Source organism: Podarcis melisellensis (assembly GCF_964234715.1).
Source record: "Podarcis melisellensis genome assembly, chromosome: 1".
Lineage (NCBI taxonomy): Eukaryota > Metazoa > Chordata > Lepidosauria > Squamata > Lacertidae > Podarcis > Podarcis melisellensis.
The window spans coordinates 33,268,092-33,291,304 of NC_138528.1; the positions used below are offsets into that span (position 1 = coordinate 33,268,092).

At 40.7% G+C, this 23,213-nt stretch overlaps 1 protein-coding gene and 1 long non-coding RNA gene across 11 annotated transcripts in view; one reads left to right on the forward strand and one right to left on the reverse strand.

Annotated features, from left to right (window-relative positions):
• Nucleotides 1–23,213, reverse strand: part of LOC309373375 — a 173,852-nt gene that overhangs the window by 129,923 nt on the left and 20,716 nt on the right. The window lies entirely within an intron of this gene.
• Nucleotides 1–23,213, forward strand: part of RALGAPA1 (Ral GTPase activating protein catalytic subunit alpha 1) — a 123,203-nt gene that overhangs the window by 67,472 nt on the left and 32,518 nt on the right. For all 10 annotated transcript variants that reach the window (XM_081908134.1, XM_081908137.1, XM_081908136.1 and 7 more), the window contains 7 exons: nucleotides 3,977–4,045; nucleotides 4,884–5,018; nucleotides 5,832–6,015; nucleotides 12,538–13,402; nucleotides 15,333–15,404; nucleotides 17,426–17,549; nucleotides 20,377–20,532. In XM_081908134.1, coding sequence (XP_081764260.1) covers nucleotides 3,977–4,045; nucleotides 4,884–5,018; nucleotides 5,832–6,015; nucleotides 12,538–13,402; nucleotides 15,333–15,404; nucleotides 17,426–17,549; nucleotides 20,377–20,532 — 1,605 coding nt within the window. The remainder of the gene's footprint in view (nucleotides 1–3,976; nucleotides 4,046–4,883; nucleotides 5,019–5,831; nucleotides 6,016–12,537; nucleotides 13,403–15,332; nucleotides 15,405–17,425; nucleotides 17,550–20,376; nucleotides 20,533–23,213) is intronic.

A 23,213-nucleotide genomic window follows, 5' to 3' on the forward strand; every position in this document is an offset into this window, starting at 1 on the left:
CTACTCAGGAGTAATTTCTATTAAATTCAGTGGGGCTTACTCCCAGGTAAATGGGGTTAGCTTATATACCATGTTTAAAGTTTAGTGACACGGGTGGCGCTGTAGTCTAAACCACTGAGCCTAGCGCTTGCTGATCAGAAAGTCGGTGGTTCGAATCCCCGCGACGGGGTGAGCTCCCGTTGCTCGGTCCCTGCTCCTGCCAACCTAGCAGTTCGAAAGCACGTCAAAGTGCAAGTAGATAAATAGGTAACGCTCCATCGGGAAGGTGAACGGCGTTTCTGTGCGCTGCTCTGGTTTGCCAGAAGCGACATAGTCATGCTGGCCACATGACCCGGAAGCTGTACGCCGGCTCCCTTGGCTAATAAAGTAAGATGAACGCCGCACCCCCAGAGTTGTCCATGACTGGACCTAACGGTCAGGGGTCCTTTTACCTTTACCTTTAAGTTTACTGAAGTTTCTTTAAATGGCTTTGCTACGTCATTTATGTTGTTGTAATATAGAAGAGAAGCATATATTATAGCATTATTATTGCACAACCTTCTACTTCATTAATTTGTGTGGGCCAATTTAAATCATTGAGATGCAAGGGTACATCTGTTTACTTTAGATGCTTTCATTCTGATCGATTATTGCAATAGGGGATTAAAAAGAGGGGGGAAGGTGTCCTAACAGTGGCCAGGATCAAAAGCACTCTGAATCCCTACATGCTGGTAAGCTCTTTAGTTCCTCCATTCAAGTAACTAGAGGTAGTTTGAATTGCCCCTGATTTACATCTTCTTTTTTGGCTGTCTTCCTGATTTCTTTCTCAATATCATCCTCAGTGTTTTAGCTAGTGGGCAAGGCATCCACAGCACTAAATTGTGTTTTAGACCTCCTATTTCTGCCCACAGTTACTCTGAAGTTTGTGCTCTCTTTAGCATGTAGAATAAATCTTACAATGCATCCCTCCTGGCCTTTTCTTAGATTCTATATCCAGGGATGATGATGATGATGATGATAATTTTTTATTTGTACCCCGCCCTCCCCAGCCAAGGCCGGGCTCAGGGCGGCTAACAAGTAATAATAAAAACAAGTTGAATGATTACAACTTAAAACAAAATTAAAATACAACATTAAAATATTGAAACATTAAAATATTAAAATGCCTCATTAAAATGCCTCATCACAGGAGGAGAAGGAAAAGAAAAAAGAAAGAGAGGGAGGGAGGGAATCAAACTGGCTTCAAGCCAAAGGCCAGGCGGAACAACTCTGTCTTACAGGCCCTGCGGAAAGAAATCAGATCCTGTAGGGCCCTGGTCTCATGAGGCAGAGCGTTCCACCAGGCCGGAGCCAGAGTTGAAAAGGCCCTGGCTCTGGTTGAAGCTAATCTAACTTCCTTAGGGCCCGGGACCACTAGGGTGTTGCTATTTATGGACCTTGAGTCTCTCCGTGGGGCGGTCCCGTAGGAACGAGGGTCCTAGGCCGTGAAGGTCTTTAAAGGTCAAAAGCAGCACCTTAAATCTGACCCTGTACTTCATCGAGAGCCAGTGCAGCTTGAAAAGCACTGGGTGAATATGCTCCCATGGCAGAGACCCCGTGAGGAGCCTCACTGCAGCATTCTGCACCCACTGGAGTTTCTGGGACAGCTTCAAGGGCAGCCCTGCATAGAGCGAATTACAGTAGTCAAGCCTGGAGGTGACCATCGCATGGATCACTGTGGCCAGGTCGGGGATGAACATACCCCATTGATGGTCACTATTTTGCAAGCTTTCTAATAAGCACACTCTATGTTGTCATCTTGTAAATGTTGTTCCAATCAGCACCGAAGCTTTGGGAATGAACATGTGAACACCTAAATGGTATATCTTTGTTCATTTTCCCTTCTCATAAGCAGTTTTGTTTGGCTCTTTGGCTTCCTTAAATCACTCTTTCTGTATATTCATCAACACTTCCTGTATCCTCATTGCCACTTTGAATACTAATAACACAGAGCTCCTTCCAGGAAAACCTAAATAGATGCTAAGCAATATGGCCTCAATCCAATGTCTGTGCCCTACTTAACATTATCATATTTAAACCCTGATCAATTTGATGGGGTACGGAATAGTTTGTGTTAACGTAACTGTTGGTGCACACTGAGAATAGCAGGTTCAGCTACTATGCAGCCTGCCAGTGTGGGGGTAGCCAGGATTTACGTTGGGAGTAGGCAGGACACCCACCTGTCATCATCCTCTGTCTAGCTCTAGTCTAGCAGATTTGGAATGAAATGTCTCAACAACAGTTGTTTTAAATTACACTCCTTTGCCCCTAAGTGCGCAGAAAAAATCTGCCAAAATCTTTCTGCAATTTCTACTTTTAGTTAAGCATTTTTATTTACTTACTTGATTGAGGAGGAGGAGCTGTTTGGTTTTATTGTTTTATCTTTTTGTAATGTGCTTTGAGGTTTGTTTGTTTTTTACAATCAAGCGGTGTATAAATTTTATAAATAAGTAAAATGAAACACACTGTTACAGCCACCTACTCTAATGGCCCTCACATTTTAAATCTCACCCAAAAGAGAAATATGAAGCAGGTGCCATAACAGAATGCAAAGGTTTTTTTGAAAAATAAAAACAGATAAATATGTTTGGGCACAATAATGTGCATGAGAAAGGAATATTTCAATATATTTCAGTGAAGTGCAACGGATTTTGCTACAAGCAGTTGAAGGCAATCAAATAAAGCAAACACCAATTCTAAGTGCATGCTGAAATCAAGGGAACTGACTTCTGAGCAAATGTGGTTAAAGATCAATTCTGCCAGTACTGATAGCAGCAACTATTAAAGGCTTCGATTCTGGAATTACTCAGGCTCTTAAGCAGCTTCACAACTGCAGCCTAAGACTTCAAAGAGCTTAACAAATGACTTGCTAAGTGATGGTGGAGTGGGAACACTCTGAATTGGAACAAACCCTGCTGCCTTGTCTGTACTAATAATAAGAAATTATAACAGCTGAAAAATAACCATTTGCATTGATTAATTTACTTGCAAGGATGATCCAAAACAACTGATTGCATTGACAGCCATCATAAATCCCTACACAATTTTCTATACCCCAGTAAACTAAAATGAAAAGTTGGAATAGACCAATGTATAAAATTATAGGTAGTATAATGAAGGTGAAGCTTTCTCTCTCTCATCATGATACTGGATTCCAGGGTCATCTGGGGGATTCAGGATAGCCAAAGGAATTACACCTTGCATAGTGGAAGTCACATCCACAAGATATATTGATGGCCACCAACTGTTAGACAAATTCAGGAATGCTAAGACTTATCAGTGTTTACTAGTCATGGCAGGTGTGTTCTACCTCCACTTTGGCCAAGGCTATATGTTTCTGTAGACCAGCTGGTTGGATACTGTAGGAAACAGTAGGCTTTTAGTTTGAACCATCAGGGTTCTCACATTCTTATGTTCTTATTGTGGAAATGTATTTAAATATAGTGACCCAATATAGTGATCAAAAGGCAAATGACTTCATAGGAGGGTTTAAACATCTTGAAGTAAACAGTTATTTTGGTAGATTTAATATGTTTTGGTATGTATTATGCATTGCATGTAAATTGTTATTTCTTTGCTACAGTTACCTGCTGAAGAGTAATGAGACATTCTCATGACACTTGGAACCAAAGTGTGTGTTAATTGCAGGGGATGGGGAGAGGGTTAGTTCTGCTTCAATTTGTTTGTCTGTTTATTATAGTGGTTCTGGGTATGTTTGCAGAGGGAAGTATAACAGTGTGATGCAATTGTATCAGCTTATTTTATTCAGGACATAACTTCTGCTTATGTATGTATTCTTGAAAACCTAAGAAAAAGTTTTAAAATACAAAGACTGGGGGGGGGGGGAAACAACTACCAAAAACTGTTTTTCAAAGTATGTCTGCCAGTGGATTAAGGGTTTATTTAAAGTCTAAAAATGGTAGAAATGGTACAGCAAATATTTATTTATTTCTCATAGATCCTGATAGCAACCATCACTCATCTCTTGCCCAGTACAGAAGCTTCTTCTTACGAACAGGACAAGAGGGTATGAATTATCTCATCTTTCTTAAGTATATCACTGGTCCCAGCCATTTGTTTTCTTTGTAATAGAAAGTGGATTGTATCCAGGGTTTTCAAGGGCTGCAGGTGAGAGACTGGAGTGGGATGGCCTATTGCTGGAGTTTTCTGCTCATGTATAGTGTGGATATCATTCAATAGTTATAAAGACTCATTGAGGTGACTGGTTCCTGCAAGAAACTATAACCTTTTTTTGAGTGTTCAAAACATATACACTGGTACCTTGGGTTACATACGCTTCAGGTTACATACGCTTCAGATTACAGACTCCGCTAACCCAGAAATAGTACCTTGGGTTAAGAGCTTTGCTTCAGGATGAGAACAGAAATCGTGTGTGACGGCAGCGGGTGGCCCCATTAGATAAAGTGGTGCTTCAGGTTAAGAACAGTTTCAGGTTAAGAATGGACCTCCAGAACAAATTAAGTACTTAACCCGAGGTACCACTGTACAGACTGCCACATAATGTATCTGTTTTTCTTCTTTGTGTAGCAAAGTATTAGGTAGTCTTTAATCACTCTGCTGCTGTTAGCAATAGGTGTATTCCATTCAAAGTTAAAAGTGTAGTGCTGAACTCTCCTAATGACACTCAAATAGATGACATTTTAGTGCGTTCATGCCATGTTCATTTGGCATATATGTTTCCCTCCCCCCCCCCACAAAAAACAGTTGGACATAATATACAAAGTACTGTGCTACTATTGAGCTAGATTAATGCTGAGACTAAATTAAGAAAGGAAGGACAAAAACAGAGAGTAAGCAGATTCCTCTTCATGGTTAGCTGTAATTTAGAAATCCTTCTGTTGCAGCTGGTGGTCTCTCTACTTCTCTGTCTGTTGGACTGGATAATGGCATTGCCTTTAAAGACACTGTTGCAACCTGTTCACACTTCAGGATCTGAAAATGATAAAATGGAAAAATCTGTTCTCAATTGCATATATAAGGTACCTGCTGTTGCTCCCCCCCCCTTCCCCTGCTTTGATTTATGGTGTGGGTGTGTTACTTTTTATTTAATCTTTAAAGTTTTTACTAACAAGGTAAGAAGAATAAAAGGGTTGGAAGAAACAAGCAAAACAGATTAACAATACAAAACAGATATGCAGCTTCAGAAGGCTGTCACATAAAAAGACAATCCTTCCAAGTACCAAGCTCCTAAGCCGTGAAGGGCATAGAATATGAAAAATAGCACTTCAGATAACCAGTAAAAGTTCCCTCAGTGGTCATAATCAGATGACCATGCCTTATGTAACTGCATATGGCAGCCTTGTCCCTCTCTTCATAATCTGAACTGGGAAACTATGGTTAATGGCTCCCTAACAAACCATGGTTTATCGTTGACTTCATATCCTTGTTTGCTTAGAAGCTGTTGAATATAGTACCCCACTTTGGATTTAATGGGAGATGGTAGTTAACTTCCTGGCTTGTTCACTTACTTGCACAAAGGGAGGAGAGAACTGGCGGCATGTGGGGTTCATATCTCTGTTTATGAAGAGCATTTTGAAAATCTAAACACATGCAATTGGGGTAGTATAATTGTCAGTACCTATAGTACATATCACAGTAGTGAAATGTCTGTCTAAAGTGTGTATTTTAAATTACATCTAATGACAGACCTGTAAAACAGAAATTTGGAGCATTTAAAAACCAACTAATTAACTAACTAACTAACTAACTAACTACTGTGTCTGTTTATTTTTATTTCTTTTGTTTGTTTGCTTTCTTGATACTTTTATGTTAAACTTCATTTTTATTCTTAGGTCCTTCATGGGTGTGTGTATGGATCTCAGTGCTTTAGCAACCCCAAATATTTTCCTGTGAGCCTATCTGATTTGGCATCTTCTGATTATGATCCATTTATGCATTTGGAAAGTCTGAAGGAGCCAGAGCCATTACATTCTCCAGATTCAGAACGGTCGTCAAAACTCCAGCCAGTCACAGAAGGTCTGTTTGCCTTGATGAACACCTCCCTTTGACCAAATAATGTAGATTTCCGATACTCTCTAAAGTGTGGATTTTATATTACATCTAATGCCATTATGATCTCCAGATAGTGCTAAATCAATGTGGAATAAATCAGTGTAATTTTTAGCAATTGCAACTCTGTTTACTAAAATACGTACATAAAAAATCCATTTAATATGGGTCCTTTTGCCCTCTGTGCAACATTGCAAACAACTAGCATTATGTATAATTTTTTGGTTTTAGAGGAATTATCTTAATCTTTTCCAAACAACCAGATACAGAATAGTTGAGTTCCGATAAAAGCAATTTAATATAAAGTTGACATTTTGTTTTATATTCGTAAAGAAATGTTTTTGTGAAGCTTCATTGTTTCCTGAAGAGCTTTCCATGTTGGGAGTATTTTATTTTTTTCTCAGTAAATACACCACCTTGAAATAAAGGTTGCAAGAAGTTTTAAGCTGAATTTTTTTCTTTTAGCAAATATCAAATGGTCCTGGTGGACGGAAATTTGGAAAAGATAGGCTTTAATACTGATACCAAATATTCTGTGTAGTGTCATTCTCCTCCTGTATTAAGCTGTTCCCTTTAGGCTTCCTTAGTGGCATTAAGGACTAGATAAATGCAGAACCTTTTTGTAGCAGCTGTGTGCTAACAGCAGGTGATTTTGTGGTCTGTAGTGACTCCGTGCTGTTTTTTTTATGTGGAGAAAATGGCTAATCATTGTGCCCTTGTCTAAGGCATGCTTCATCATCTTCAAGTACTTTTTTGGCCAAAGAATTCTGAACACAGAGCTGTCCTCTAATAAGCTCAGTATTGGATTGAACAAATCTGATTTGAGAACTATTGGCAGGAGGAGCGGTAATTATTAAATTTACTGAAGAATGAAGCAAGGTACTGTAGTTGGCTTTTTGTCAAATGGCTGTGGTCTTATTAGCAAAGAGTAATCATCTGCAGGGTCAGAATGAAAGAAACATCGAAGGATTCATTCTGCCCTAATTACAGTTTCACCTATACATATTATGCAAAGCTAATATTTAAAGTATTTACCAAAATTAACTTCCCCTACATGTTCCATTGCAAGTGTAGAGAATTGCAGTAGCTTTTTGTGCCTTTCTGCTTTTGTATACTATAATAATGTGTAATTATGGGTTTGCAGCAAATGCTGTGTGATTTGTTTAATCTGGCAATTTGAAAAGACAACCTTGAATAGCTCCCCCCTCCCACTCTTTAAATGAATGCCTCATGCACAAAACCTTAGCATTGCTATCCTTCATTTGTACATTTCCCCACAGGACTAATGCTTCTGGTTTCTTGTTAAAGCCCTAAATTTATGTGTGTGGTGTTGTTTTATATAAGTTAGTAACCTAACTTTTTCCATTTAGAATAATTTCCAAGAAATTTGGGTCAGATTAATGAGCTACTGTTCCGTGGATTTTAGTGCTGGTTTAGCAGTATTAAATACTAAGGATGGTATCCAACATTACTCATGCTCAGAGCGTACCCATTGAAATCAATGGACTTCTTACACAAGTCCATTGATTTAAGTAAGTCTCGTCTGAGTATGTCTGATATCAGGTATCACCTAAGTATTTTTCACTATTCCCCAGCAATCTGTAGTTCCTGGAACTCTTAAGAGCGATTGAGAAAAGAAAGCTTTTTTTAAGTACTCAGGGGTAAAATCATGTCAGAAAGCAAGACCCAACCCTAGATGTTGGGAGGCTCACAATGGAGCCCTGGCTCTTTGTATTTCCCTCTTTCTGGTCAGCCCTTCTCCACCCCCACCCCCCATTTTTAGCTGCCTGGTGTGACTGACCATTTTACTGGGTCCATCAGGGCATCAATTGTTGCAATTGCTGGACAACAGAAATGTGTGATCCTAAAACACATCCTGGATATGTGGCAATAGTGGCTGGGTGCAGGGCTTTGAACCAGTTCAACACCCCAGATGTCCAATATATGTCTTGTTGACTCTATGATAGCCCAGTCCCAAGACATCCAATTGATGCAAGCCCACTGGGTTTTCCAACATTCAATAATATGAAGAATACTTCATGAAAGAGAGAGATCCAGTCTCATTTCTCTTTTCAATATAGCACATCCTTGCCTGTAAGAGACTGAGCTTTGGGTAGGGATTTCAGGCATATGGAAAGGTAGTTTGGTGCATTTCCAATAAACAGGTGCATTATAGGATACTAAAGCTGAAGAATCCAGGACAGTGGGCACCCTAGTTTGGATTTGTCATCACCTCCCTGTGTCTGTCTACTTTCCTTGATGCTTGGATGCTTGTATCTGTTTTATCTTATGCAGAAGTGTTTCAGGATAAAAGCTCTTGTAATGCAGAGTGCTTTGAGAGGCACTACTCTGAAATTTCAGCTACCCTGTTTTTCTACAAAACAGGCAAGTGGACATGGTGACAAATAGAAGGAAGAGCTTTAGTAGGTGTACTAAGTGAAGCATACTGTTGCTTCTTCCAGATGAGTATGCCTTGAAACCCAAGAATAACTGTTAAGAACTCATTGAAACCCCGTAACAAGTATATTGAATCCCATGGTGCGATAGACATGTGAAACTCTAGGAGTTAATATCAGCGAAAAGGATGGAACAGCAGCAGCAGAGCTGGTCCCACCATGAAACGTGCTGCCTCAAGCAGTAAATTTCAGCCACACTTGAAAGGATAGCAGATTGTCAGCTACTAAACTGGCAAATACATTTCATTTGAATTGTCCTCCAGCTTCAGAGATGCACAAGCCGCCTTTAACAGAAAGGCTTGTGCACATCTGCTTTTGAGCCCTTGCTACCTTTTAACTACATGAGTAAGAACATACGTACTTTGCATCTGCCTGTCATTCTACCTGATAGTAAATCAAATCACACTACTCATGATACATGTAGGGCAGAAGATTCATTAAGCAGTTTGAGTCTGCTGGTGGTTGATGGCAAAAATGTAACAGATGTCTACTCAGAAGGGGCACAGCAATCCATACCCCTGATTCACAATATTGGTGTGGGTTAGATAAGGTGGAGGTATCAGTCCACCCAACCCTGTCCAGATCTGCCAGCCTCGGTTGGAGGGTGCGGGGGACTTCACTGCTATTGAGGAAACCCCACCTGTGCAGAGTGCTCCAGTGCACCCAAATAAACAGCAAGCAGAAGCCACTTTGGCGGGGTGGGGCTGCAGCACCGGATCCTCTGCTCATTGTGCTGCTGTCATTCTTTCTGGACAGCACAAATAGATGCAGGGAGCTGCTCCATTAAGTCTCTAAACTGGATGGGCCAAGTAAATGGGTATAGAGCTGAATTCTAAGTGTAGGGTTATGCTGTTTTTACCCTCCTGTTTTCTTTTACTGGGTGCCTTTCAGTATTTCTTTCTGGAATTGTCACCGTGTTTCTGCTATGTATGTTGTGATTGTCTTTCTTGAGTGTGATGTTATTTTTAATGTTACATAAAATGTAATATTTTGTAACTTTAAATTATAAAACTTAAATAGCCAGCACTGAGGAAGACTCCTGACACCTTTATTTTCATCATATATTAATGGGTTTTAAGCACTTTTAAGTTATAGAAACTTATTATAACTGATGCCAGTCATACATAGGAGTAAATGGTATGAATAGCACTATGCCAGTGCAGATGTGGTGAGAAGACTGAGTGAGCAATGAAGCACTGTGGGGGAAAGAGGGTTGGGTGACAGAGCTATCTCTCAGAGTCAACCAGAGTCTCGGAGATAGTTACTCCCTGGTTTTTAACATTTAGCTCTTAACAGTGTTGTCTCTCTCTGAGCTGCATCCTTTTATTATAATCAGTGGGTGACATCTGAAGAACAGAGATTTTCAGGAACCACCCCAAGTACATTGTTTCCATTGATTGAAACCAGTGTTGAAAATGGAAAAGAAAAGAATCATAGAATTGGCTTGACAGTTGTGCCTTTCTATCATCCAAAGGAGGTTTTGGTCTTACCACCTTATAATAGGTTGACCTCAGGATATATATATAGACAGAGAGGAGTCTCCTAAGGAAGGAATTGCCTGGTTGTTTTTTATGAATACAACCACTTAATCAAATTCTGAATAACATTGTATACTCAATTGAAAAGTAAAAATCAGATGGACTCATGAAGCTGTCATGCATTGACAATATGTACAAACTACACAAATAAAGCAAGAAACCTTGTTGCAATTTGCCACTGATAGTTTTTTGAAATTATCATTGGAGAAAATCAACAAGAGGTCTTCTATTAGAATTTACATAAAAATGAAAGTATGGGCAGCGCTTTTCAAGGCACCATGCATTTGGATTCAAGGGTTCAAAAAGTTGTTTGTGAAACCTAGAAATGTACCATTAGTATAATCTCTGTGTTACAGTTAATTATTAAATTCAAATAACTTACATCGGGGTAGGCAACATGGAGCGCTCCAGCTGTTTTTTACTACAACTCCCATCAACCACAGCCAGGGGTGGTGGGAGTTGTAGTCCATAGATTCTGGAGAGCATCCAAAAAGTGGGAGTTGCTTGGCATAACCTTATCTGAATCCATAGGAGCACATGCTGAGCAGCTGAAGATATGCATGCAGTGCCCCTTCAGCAATATTAAAATCCTGAGAATCGGCTGTTTGTCAGGGACAAGAGCTGAATCCAGATCCCACTCCTCCTCCTGAACTCTCTGCACGAAGCCTCAGCTGTTTTATTTGTGTGCAGAATATTTTCGGGAGGATTCCCCAACTCTCTGGAAGCGATTTGCAGGCATGCTGGGGGCTACTGTAAGGAAAAGAAGCATCATTCTTTAGTACAGCTCCAGCTGAGAGCCTCCTTCTCTCTAGCTAACAACTATCATTACTGAGGCCATCAGAGGGAAAGGAAGAAGCCGCCCCTCTGTTGTTCTTAGTTAATTCTCCGTGGCCTCTTGTATTACTGTGTGTCCTGTAGAAGGGAAGGGCTCTGGATAACAGAAAGTCAGTTAGTCTAAATAGTGGCTAAGAAAGTGCTGTTGAACTTCCAGAATCTTTCCATCCATTAGAATAAAGTTACATAGACTGAGAAATCAGAACATTCCTGGAAGGAGATGGAGCCAGGGTGGGGTGACCTAGGCGCCAAAAACAATATTAGTATGTAGGCATGGCAGAATGATTTGCAGGTAGATGGGTAAAAGGATGATCACTGGGGGTCTTTACTAGAAGCATTGCCTGGTGGGTTGTTCTGTAAATTATATGGAAGCATAATGTTCCTGCTTTTGTGTATAAAATGAATTATCCTGCTATGTATAGGAAACTAATTCTCTTTTCTCTATCTCTTTGGGAGGGCTTTGCCCTGAAGGGCAACATATAAAGTCATTAAACAATAAAATAATAGAATTTGGTCGCTGTATAAATAATATTGTTTTCATCACATAAGCAGTTTAATAGTCATTTATATGCATTTCTTACGGTGCTCTAAATAGGCTTTGTATGGAAGCTTTGCGAAATGGTCTGGTGCCATTAAAAGTAGGGGGTCTTCTGAAAGTGGATTGTACCAGCAGAGTGATACCCTGAATTCTAGAGGGGTAGCTCTGTGTTAGAGCGTTGAAGGAAAACATGTCTTGTGGCACCTTAAAGATCGCCCAATTTATTATGGCATAAGACTCCATGGGAAAGAGTCCACTTCGTCACATGCTTGAAATGTTATACTGAGTTGCTGGGGGTACAAGTCTGGGCACAGTAAAAGCAAAAGCAGGCATCAGGGCAGCGCTGCAAGGCCTGCACTTACTGGTGCAAGGCAGGCATGCCAATCAAGCCTATCAGATTCACCTGCACTGCCTCAACTTCACTGCCACCCTGCCCCACCCCTCACTGTCCTGGTATGTGGCAATGGTGGTGCTGCCAGGAGGCTCCTGCCTTACCACACCACCCATTCCTGAGCCAGAAGGAAAGGCAATGTAGAGAGAACAGACGGTGATAATTACGCTATTAACCGTGACCATTCATAAAGTTGTGTTTTCATAACACAAACATCCTGGCAATTGAAATTGGCTCGGGTGAGAGACCAGCTGCCATTTGGCGCTTCATTTCCTTGAACTGTTTCTATTCCAAGCAACCATTATAAGAACAGCTATGTAACTTTAAGAATTGGAGCATGAATTTTCTCTTTCCATTCCATTCTCTTTTTGTGTTGTGCATTTTCACTTGTAATCCTTGAGCAGGGACTGAGTATGGTATTTAGTAAAGTTTAGGCACTTCTGAAATGATAAATAATAACAGCATCATTGACATAACACTGCCTGTTTTGCATTTATTGTTTGGCACAGAAATCCTAGGACTGGATCGTCGAAGTGCTTCTTTTCTTCTTTGTTCCTGTTGCTTGAGAGTGCACATGATCCCTAGGGGAATGTGTTCTTCACTGTGACTGTTCTCTGGTTTCACGCAGGTCACCTCAGAACTCCTCAGACTTAAATGTTTCCTTTTGTGCCTAACCAGCATTTTAATTTTTTTTTATCTATATAACTTAATCTATCTCCCTTTGTTTTGCAGTAAAATCTCATATGCAACAAGGACTGATCTCTGTGGCAGCTCGCACTGTGATCACTCATTTGGTAAACCATTTAGGCCATTATCCCATGAGTGGGGGACCTGCTATGCTCACGAGTCAAGTGTGTGAAAACAACGACAATCCTTACAGTGAAAGCCTTGAACTTTCTCCTGAGCTCTTTGAGAATCCCAATCTGCAGTTCTTTGTGTTAAACAGAACAACTTTAGTTTCCTGTATACAAATCCGAGCGGAAGAAAACATGCCTGGAGGCGGTTTGTCTGCTGGGCTTGCATCAGCTAATTCAAATGTTAGAATTATAGTGCGTGATCTCTCTGGCAAATATTCCTGGGATTCTGCCATTCTGTATGGACCTCCACCTCTTTGTGGTTTATCCGAACCAACTTCTTTTGTCCTCTCACTACCCCATCAAGAGAAGCCAGAAGATGTGTCAGAACCTACTGTGTATGTAGAAGAAGTATGCGTAAAGGATGGAATTGCACTCCAGGTAAAAAAAAGATGTAGAGAGACTGTACCAACATGGGACACAATTAGGGACGAAGAGGATGTCCTTGATGAGCTCTTGCAGTATATAGGAATCGCTAGCCCAGAGTGCTTGCAGAGGACAGGTGTATCGCTCAATGTTCCTGCTCTTCAACCTCTGTGTGTTTCAGAGAAGCAGGAACATGATGTAATTAATGCAATCCTTAAGCAACATACGGAAGAGAGAGATTTTGTTGAAAAGCACTTCAATGACTTAAATATGAAGGCTATGGAGCAGGATGAGCCAACTCCGCAGAAGCCCTCTTCGTCATTTTACTATTGCAGATTGCTTCTTAGTATTCTGGGAATGAATTCTTGGGATAAAAGGTAAAAAGATAACATTATTCACTGTTAAAGACTAGCTACTCTTTCGTTTGTACTGTTCAGAACTGAAGTTGACGTTATAAGAGAAACGTGGTGGCTGCTGAAAAGAGCAGCAGCACATTTGTCCTCCTCAACTAATACTTCCCTGACCCACCAACTTTCCCCATGCAAATGAGCAAGGGTAGCCTAAATCAAAGACATGACATGCTTTGTATTATCAGAGGTTACCTTGGGGCAGGGGCTGCTGGGCAGAGAAGGAGATACAGGACTGCTGTTTTTTGAAGTAGCCTCATATCTCCCTTAATGTCTTAAGAAAAAAACAGGAATGTGTTGCAGGATGAGACCAAAGTCCTATCTATTCTGGCATCTTGTTTCACACAGTGGTCAACCAATCTGGGCATGAGGACCTTCTCCTGCTGTTGTTCTCCAGCAACTGCTGTCTCTGATTCCGGACGGAGCATAATAGCCGTCATGCCTAGTAGCCACTGATAGCATTATCCTCCATTAATTTATTTAATCTCCTTTTAAAGGTATCTTAAGTTGTGACCATCACCACAGTTGTCGCATTAAAATTTAACTGTGTTTTGTCTTGTTAAAGGGCAGCTTATAATTGCTTTTAGTGTTATTAAATGTTCTGACAATGCTTAATTTAGTTAAGTGTTCTGATAAACTTGCAACAGACTGGCAGAAAATCATTTTCATCCCTCCCTATAGACAGCAGAGGAAGGAAGGTCATTTTGCTTTTTGTGTTGCACTGATTCCCCCCTCACAGAGTTTGGTTAGGATTTATATAGAGGACTGCCCTTCTTTGTTCTTAGTCTGAACTCCTATATGGCACCTTTAACACCTTTTATTCTTAGTCAAGACTGATCGTATTTCAAAGTTTGGGTCAGCAGTTTGTTTTTATGGACATTATTTTTAAGGAGGGGTTATGTGTAAGCTTCTAGGAGAATATGTAAAATGATGGCTTAAGAAAATTTAGCAGACTGTTCCTTGAAATATTATGCAGATATCACACAGCAGACAAACAAAAAACAGCCATTTCTTCTGTTTGATTTATAGTAATCTTGACTGTGAATCAAGAGCTAATAAATCAAACGTTCTAAAGCATTTTTCCATTTACAATTATTTACTTCTGCATAGGTTCCAAAATGAAAGGGTTTTAATACAGTTAGCAGATACTTAATTAACCCATCTATTATGGACAGTATTTCCCTGGGGGAAGCATAAGTATATGAACAAAAATCTAGAAATCTCAATTTAAAAACATACTGTTTTTTTATGAGAGTGAACTAAAAATTTCTACAGCAGATCCACTTCTTTCTTTTCCTTTTCCTTGACATGTTATTTTTGTCAAAGCAGACTATTCTCTTTTGTTGGCACTGTTCTTAGGAGTCCTCCGCTCACAGGTTTTATGAGCAGTGCCAGAAGTACAAATAGTAAGTGGAAGATAGCTATTTTACAGTAACATCATTAGGCTTTAAAAATTCTATAGCTAATCTGGGGGTACCTCTCGGCTTTGCTTACTCTGTTATATTGCAGCCTACCGTTCAGTGTTTTTTGTTGTGTTTTTTGGCTGGCATGGAAGTACCTTTTTATCACTAAGCAGTTATCGCCTGGCCTACTAAAGAGCAGGTTTTATGTGCACCAAAGGGAGTCCTGTTCAGCCCTCCAGATTAAATGGGAAGAAGGGGAATGAAGTGGGGATTATGTTCAAGTCACTAACAAGGATGCAGAAGACCACCTGGGATAAAAAAATAACTATATGTATATATTATTTTTAAAAGATCTATTCATCTTTGATATGGAAAATGTCTTACAAAAGGCAAGAAAACCGTAGGAGATTGCATGAATGGAATTGAAAATGCCTTGTGCTGTCCTATATCTGTCATTGCACAGGCAATGAAAACATTTGTTATATTTCCTTATCTAGGAGGAGCTTTCATCTTCTGAAAAAAAATGAAAAGCTGCTTCGAGAACTTAGAAATTTGGATTCAAGACAATGGCAAGTTACCCGCTATGAACCCTTTTTAATCTGTGTTAAATCATCTCATTATTGAAAATGCTTTTGTAGCTAATGGTTTCTACTTCAGCATGTATTTCAAGAAATGGTGTTTGTGACCTGGAAATTCTATCAATTTCCAGGATTTACTGTTAAATGATTGTCTTTAGGATTGAGGTGTCAATTCCTACACTGTAGTTAATTTTAATTCAGTTCAGTTTATTGGTGGTCTAAGCCATAAAGCTGTAAAAAGAGTTAAAAGTAGTTAATTTCTTAGCTGTGGAATAAAGTCATTGCTTAAGCCATCATTGCTTTAAAGGGAATGGAGCTGACTGCAGGTGGAGTATTCCAAGAAGCGAGGGAAGAACTATTTCCCTCAAGACTGAATAATTCCTTTGGAGGGCAGTTGCTCAAATTAAGGAGTGCTGAAGGTTTTTATTTTATTTTAAGCATCTACTTTTATTGAACAATTTACCAATAAACAAAACAGGTAGCATTTCAGCATATTGCCTGATCATATCTTCAATGATAATTACTATGCATGGGGAATTGCTACTGAAATCTGTGTGTTCATATCTGCCGACTATATTCATGGCCCTCCAGATGTTTTGAGACTACAATTCCCATCATTCCTGACCACTGGTCCTGCTAGCTAGGGATTGTGGGAGTTGTAGGCCAGAAACATCTGGAGGGCCGAGTTTGAGGAAGCCTGGGTAAGAGTAAGTTCAAGAGTTCTTAACTTTCTCAGCGTTTTCCTTACACCTCTGTTACCCCCTAATTTGTCCATTGCAACTGCATACGAACCATTATTCTGAGCCATGAACTTAAGTCCTTATTTTTCCATGTATAAGACGCCCCCTATTTTTAAAACCCGAAATTAAGTTGTTTAGCTTTTTTGGGGGGTGGGGGAGGTCACTTCCGCCAATCGCTCACCCGCCTGCCTGCTACTGCCAATCGCTTGCCACTGCTGATCGCACACCTCGCTGCAGCCGCCAATTGTCTGCGCAATCGCCGCCCCCAACAGCCCACTTGCCACAGCCGCCAGTCGCCTGCCCGCCTCACCACAGCTGCCAATCGCCTGCCCATTTGCCACAGCCAATCATCAGCAGGCCTTGCCGCAGCCACCAATCACCCGTCCAATCGCCGCTTCTGATCTCCTGCTTGCTGCTGCCCCCTCTGGATTCACTATCCATGAATAAGACGATACCCAATTTTTGCCTCTTTTTGTTGTTGTTGCAAAAAGCATCTTCTTATACATGGAAAAATACGGTACATTTAACATGAGTGTTCAGCTTTATGAACTTGGCAAAAAAATTGAAAGGGGGCATGCATCCAGGGGAAAAGACTTTAATAGTCCCACCCACCATTGAATCCAGTGTGTTTTGACTATACAGTGGTGCCTCGCAAGACGAAATTAATCCGTTCCATGAGGCTCTTCGTATAGCGGTTTTTTCGTCTTGCGAAGCAAGCCCATTGACAGCTTAGCGGATTAGCGCTACAGCTGTCAAGCGGCTTCCAGCGATCAGCTGTTAAGCGGCTTATCAGCGGAACAGCTGATAAGCGGCTTAGCGGCTTTAAAAAAGGAAGAAAAAAGCGAAAAAAACCCGCAGGGGGATGCAAGATTTTTTTCGTCTTGCGAAGCAACCCCATAGGGGAATTCGTTTTACGAAGCGCCTCCAAAACGGAAAACCCTTTCGTCTAGCGGGTTTTTCGTCTTGCGAGGCGTTCGTCTTGCGGGGCACCACTGTACACAATTTTGGCATTAGGTGCAATCCCTGGAATGTAACCACGTCATAAGTTACAGGCTTGCTGTGTATAGGCAGGCATTTAAAGGAAACCAATCTAATAAGCATACCTTCAATGAAAAAAGGAAGTGCTAAGTGTAAATATGTTAGAAGAAAAAGCATTTAAGACATACTAGCACTGCTTTTTTCGCAGTTATCGCCCCTTTTTCTGTTTGCATATCTCATTCTTTAGTGACTTCAGAGTACATTCTTATGTAATTGCAGTCCTATGTCTTACAGCCGAGAGACTCACAAAATCGCAGTATTTTATGTTGCTGAGGGACAAGAGGACAAACACTCCATCCTTACTAATACTGGAGGAAGCCAAGCCTATGAGGATTTTGTAGCAGGCCTTGGTTGGGAGGTACCTTTTTTATTGTTCTTTGTAGTAATTCAGGTTGACTGTATGTTACCATTATAATAGTAGCTACTGAGGAATTCATCCAAAGACTGGTGAGAAAGATCTCTCGTGTCCTGCAGGCTAGAACATCTGTCCAGGAGTTTATATTCTGCCTGGTTCACAAGTTGTTTATAGAGCTTTCAGGAGAATGGAAAGTCGAGGATACCAGCCAGCTGCCTGAAGTGGGATTTCCACCCCCTCTCCATCAGGACTCTCAAAGTGATATAAAAGGAAGAATTCATAGTCTTCCCTAGGTCACTTTTCCCTTAAAATTCTTGTTTGGGTGGTGGGATATGAGATATTGGGGATAGGAGGAAGTTGGTTTCACAAACATTCTAACAATCTCTCAGAAATATGCTGTACCTTCCAGCAATTATGTCTGTGAAATCTGCCAGTTCATGTCTAGTGGTAGGAAGATAGTATCTGATTGGCTTACTGGTCCTGATTGTTCAGAACCTAGGACCAAAATATCATATAATTATAGGAGAAAATCGGCTCCATCTTACTGCACAAATGCTGCAATTCATATATCTTACCATTATCCCTAGATAGGGTAACAAGAGGATAGCTGAAGGGTAGCTATCCTCCAGCTGGGATCTCTGGTGCCTAAAAGTGCTAGTGCAACCTGAGGTGGCACACTGCATGCCATGAATGAAAGTACCAGCAGGGCAACAGCCAGAGAGTTGAAAGCAGCCATTAGAACCTAATTGTGTGTATGTTGATGTGGCGATGGAAATAACTGTAGAGGCGATTAGACCAGAGCAAAGTCCTCTTCAGTACTCTAGGGTTACAGTGTCTCCACCCCCCCCCCACCTGATGTTTCCATCAAGTTCCTCAAAGCTTAATAGTTTTAATCATCCAAGTTCTCAGATAGTTAAACTGAAACCTTATTTACTGGCCAAATGAATCCTGGAAGCACTAGATACAGGGTGATGGTGTATTTGAAGGTTTGCCAGAATTATACAGACTCTGTAATCAAGAGCATGGCTAGGAACATGCCTTAGGATAGAGAAAAAGAGTAAACAAATCAATGAGGCAAAAACCCAGTGCAGTGGCCACACAACAGCTGCCTGGGTGTCCAAGAAGTGTCCCCTGCTCTTTGTGGCAAACCACATCCGCATCCCACCCAGATCCCATCTACACAGGTTGAAACACAATGTGTATCTGTGCCATATAGTAATCTACATTTAAGTGTTTGGGCCTGACCAAGAGTGCTGTGTCAGCCCATGCTGGGGAAAATCAAGGCCCCTTACCCAGGCATGCAATTTGCATTTGGTGCCTTGCAAAGAGTCCACCAACAGAACCATAAAAATTATATGGCAAGTCTTCAACTAGTAGCATACCTGCTGAACAAATATTGGGTTCAATACTAGTCAATGGCTCCCAAGGATTTCTTCTTCCCATCTCTTCTTTTTCCGTGCATATGTTCAGTATTAAAAGAAAATAAATTCTTTTTCCTTTGGAATGAGCTGACGGCATGCCCTGTTGTGGGCACATGGAGGTGACCCTTTCATTGCTCTCTTAGGTCTTGTCTTCTCGGCAAATGGGATGTATTAAACCATCAGGCAGGCCTCATGCCATCTATTTTCTGTCTCCATACATGTGTTAATAGTGCAAATAGGAATAATCATTTGGCACCATAGAATTCACATTTAAAACATGCCATAGAAATGATTCTGATAGTGTTTCCACAATTTTGCCATCCTTCTTCCTAAAACCTCTTTCCTCTAGGCTCTGAAACTGAAAGTACTAATGTGTCAAGTATGTTGGGGTGCTCTCATGCTTGTATAGAGTTGGTTGGCTTTCTATTTATTTCTGGTTACCATAATTTTTGCTCCATAACACGCAGTTTTTTCCTCCTAGAAAGTAAGGGGAAATGTCTGTGCGTGTTATGGAGCAAATGCCTACGGATGGCGGGGGAATCTGCTGCAGTCATGAGCAGTCCGTGGCTCGCTTTGAAACAGCAAAGCGGGTGTAAGCGGCTCCTGTCAGCGAGCCTAGCCGGGGAGGAGGGAGAGAAGCAGAGCGGGAGAGGAGCCGCTTACACGAGTGTAAGCAGCTCCTGTCTGGTTGGCTGCTTTAAAACAACCCCGTGCTCTATGTCCCTCTCTCCTCCCCACTGAGCTCGCTAAGTAGCAGCAAAGCTTTTCAGCCATCCGAGCTGGGGAGGAGGGAGAGAAGCAGAGCGGGGTTGGCTGCTTTAAAACAACCCCGTGCTCTCTGTCCCTGCCTGCAGTTTTTTGCTGTCCGATTTTGGATTAGCCACTGTAGGGGCTGTGTGTGTGTGTGTGCTTGAGCTATCGTTCTCCTCCTCCTGCTTCCCGTTCACTCTCCCAGCGCCCTTGCAACTTTAGGATTGATACTCTGTGGGGGGGGGATCGTTCTCCTTCTCTTGCTTCCCGTTCACTCCCCCAGCGCCCCTGCGACTTTAGGGCGACTTTAGCATGGATCCACATGGATCCTCAGGATTTTTGCATTGGGCTACCCCAAACTCACCGTCAGATCACATGTCTGTGGCCACAGCATGAACCACAAAAATCATACATCCACTGTTTCGTTTAGAATATTTGTTTTCTTGTTTTCCTCCTCTAAAAACTACGTGCGTGTTATGGTCAGGTGCGTGTTATAGAGCGAAAAATACGGTAATTAGGATCCTTTGGTACTTCAACACAGTAAAGTGGTAACAATGGATCAGTTCACATCTGAGTGCTTTATATGCTTTTCTGAGAGGCATGTGTGGGACTTGATATTAAGCGTTTTCTAATGTGGTGATGATTTCTGTGCTTTTTAGGTGAACCTCACAAACCATTGTGGTTTTATGGGAGGGTTGCAAAAAAACAAAAGCACTGGACTGACCACTCCATATTTTGCTACCTCTACTGTGGAAGTAATGTTTCATGTATCAACTAGAATGCCTTCTGATTCAGATGACTCCTTAACAAAAAAGGTAGGTGTTCTGAAATTACCTTATCCTTTAGGTTGATAATAAGACCAGGGAATAAAGAACAAATAATTTATTCAAGGGTTCGAGATCTTATTGCGGCTTTTGGCTGTTCATACCTGTTGACAAATCAACTCTGCCACGTTTCATCACAGTCAATACAGTATCTTGGTGCTTCTAGATAAGAAGTATACTAGTCTGATATAAATTTAAAGGATGCTTCCTATCATAAAGGAGCTTTGGTACAAAGATCCAACATATTTCAGCTGATCCTTTCAATAAGAGAGGGCCCTGTAGTGCATTGTAGCACTCTGCAGTATACACACTTCCACATATATTGGAAGATGAAAGAAGGAGGTATGAATATTGTTGCCTGCCCTATTTGCCAGCACAATGACTTACAGAGTTCTAAATCACATGGGGGAGTCTACACATCTGCAGAGCAGGCTTCCTGCTTCAGATCCCAGTCCCAGTATATGGAGGGTGGCAGTGCTGAATGATGGCAATGCGAAGGAGTGGGAGTGTCCTGCAAGCACAGCCCCACTCCTCAATTCATGAAATTCTAGGATAGGGCTACAGTTAAGTTCAACCATCTCAGTGATCTTCTGGGGCCCATCTAAAGATCTCGCTCAGCTATTTGTTGTAGTGATAGGGAATATGTACAAAAGGACAAGGTTGGGTCTTAATCAACTCAGACTTTATCATACACACAATTTTTATTCTGTAAACCACCATGTGATCCTCAGATGAAGGGTGGTATAAAAATGTACTAGACCTCCCTTCATCCGAGGATCATGGGGCAGTTTGCAGTATAAAAACACAGAGATACATAGCATAATAACAAACAGAAATATTAACCTCCCCCCATTCTGAATTGAATTTTCATGAGGAATAATTGCAATCCCCTATATTGATCATGGATAGGATTCAGCAAGTTACTTATACCTTTCAGCTGAGTTGGTCAGTATAACCTGCTTGAAGCAACATATGTTTAAAGGTATGAAAGAGAACTGTTTCCAGACTATCCACCCATTTCTTTATCTACCTTCAATGTATCATAAAACTGGAAAATCCAGGGTATTTAGAAATTGATATCCCACAGAGGATGCTAGAGGATGCACCCTTCATCCTTAACATCTAATATGTAACGCGAAACATTTAAATATATAGGTATGCAATAATTTAATGTGTTTGCAGCCAACCTCTATGATCAGCAAGTACCAGCTATTTTTAAACCTCCCTAAGAATAAACTGCTCTGCACCATTGGTATTTTTTTCCCTTGTTCAAATTTAATAAATTCCACATTAGTGGTAATAAGTTGAGACCTTGAACATTTGCCCTATTACAAATGAACAATTGGCTATCATTAGACTGTGCCCCCTCTATTCTCTACATATATCTTCAGATGTGCTAATCCATTCAGCAGACACATTAATGAGCGCTGGTTGAAGTGTAATATTGGAGGAAGTGAGGCCAGTTGACCTCAGCGTGGAGTTTAATACTTGTAATTGAATTAGATCGTCAACAGTTAGTGTAGAGAAATAGCTATGCCTCTGGCTAGCTTCAATTATTGATGACTCTTCATTTTATGTTCATCCTGTAAATAATTTTCTGTATTATTATTTTTTAATAGACTTCGTTCTTTAAAAAATTTCTTTCGTATCTTGAAAACTTGTGCCACACTGCTAAATATTTTTTTTAACTGTTCAAGATGACCTTCTCCAAGCTAGGCAGCACTTCATAAAGTGCATTCAGGCCTTGGATGGCATTAAGATATGAAACACTAAACCATGGTTTAACCTTACAAGAACAAGCCTCAGTGTGCTGTATGTTTGCACCATCTTCCTCTGGCATAGCCATTAGATGATTTTACATTTCTGGGTTTCAAAATGACCTCTGTTCAACATGTCATCCAAACCCTAAGCTGTGGTTAACCTTCACTATGGTTAGTTGGAACAATGGCTTGAAATTGGCTTGTTTCAACTAATCATAGTTAAGTTTAACCACAGTTTGTCAAGGGTCAGTCTAACATTGAAGATAAAACTTACAAACCCTTTCAAACAGTTGTGCCAGAGAAGGGGGAAGCATACAAGCCTGAGGCTCACTGTGGCTCTTTTTTTATAATCCAAACCAGTCCTGTGCATCTTCTGTTGTGCAACACTTTGTGAATGGGCTACCATAAATGAAAGCAAGCTTTTAGTTTTGGACCCTTTTTTCCATGTACTAGATGTTCATGTAGGTTATTTTCCACATTTTGGAGCTAAGTTGTAGACAGTGGCCTATGACGGTGTATAGGTCACAGCTTCTACTTCTAGCTAGCAATTCTGAACTGGGGGAAACTTAATTCGTAATGAAATAAATGGGACTTAATCAAAGGCATATATTCTATTAATTTCAGTATAACATTGATTTCAGTGCACTGTAGGTTATGCTCTTAGATTTTTTTTCTGCCTGCAAAATCAGCTCATATTTTTAATAAATAACATAGATATAGAAGCATTCTTGCTTCCATATTTGTTCTTTTGAAACATTTTCAATCAAACTTTTCCTTAAAATAGTAATAATAAAGTAGTATCTAGTGAGCTTCATCTTTGAATAAGGATAGAGTTGTCTTTCTCCCCTTCCCTCCATTTTTCTTTCATTCTATGGAACAGCCATCACAGATCTAAAAGCACAGGCTGGGTTT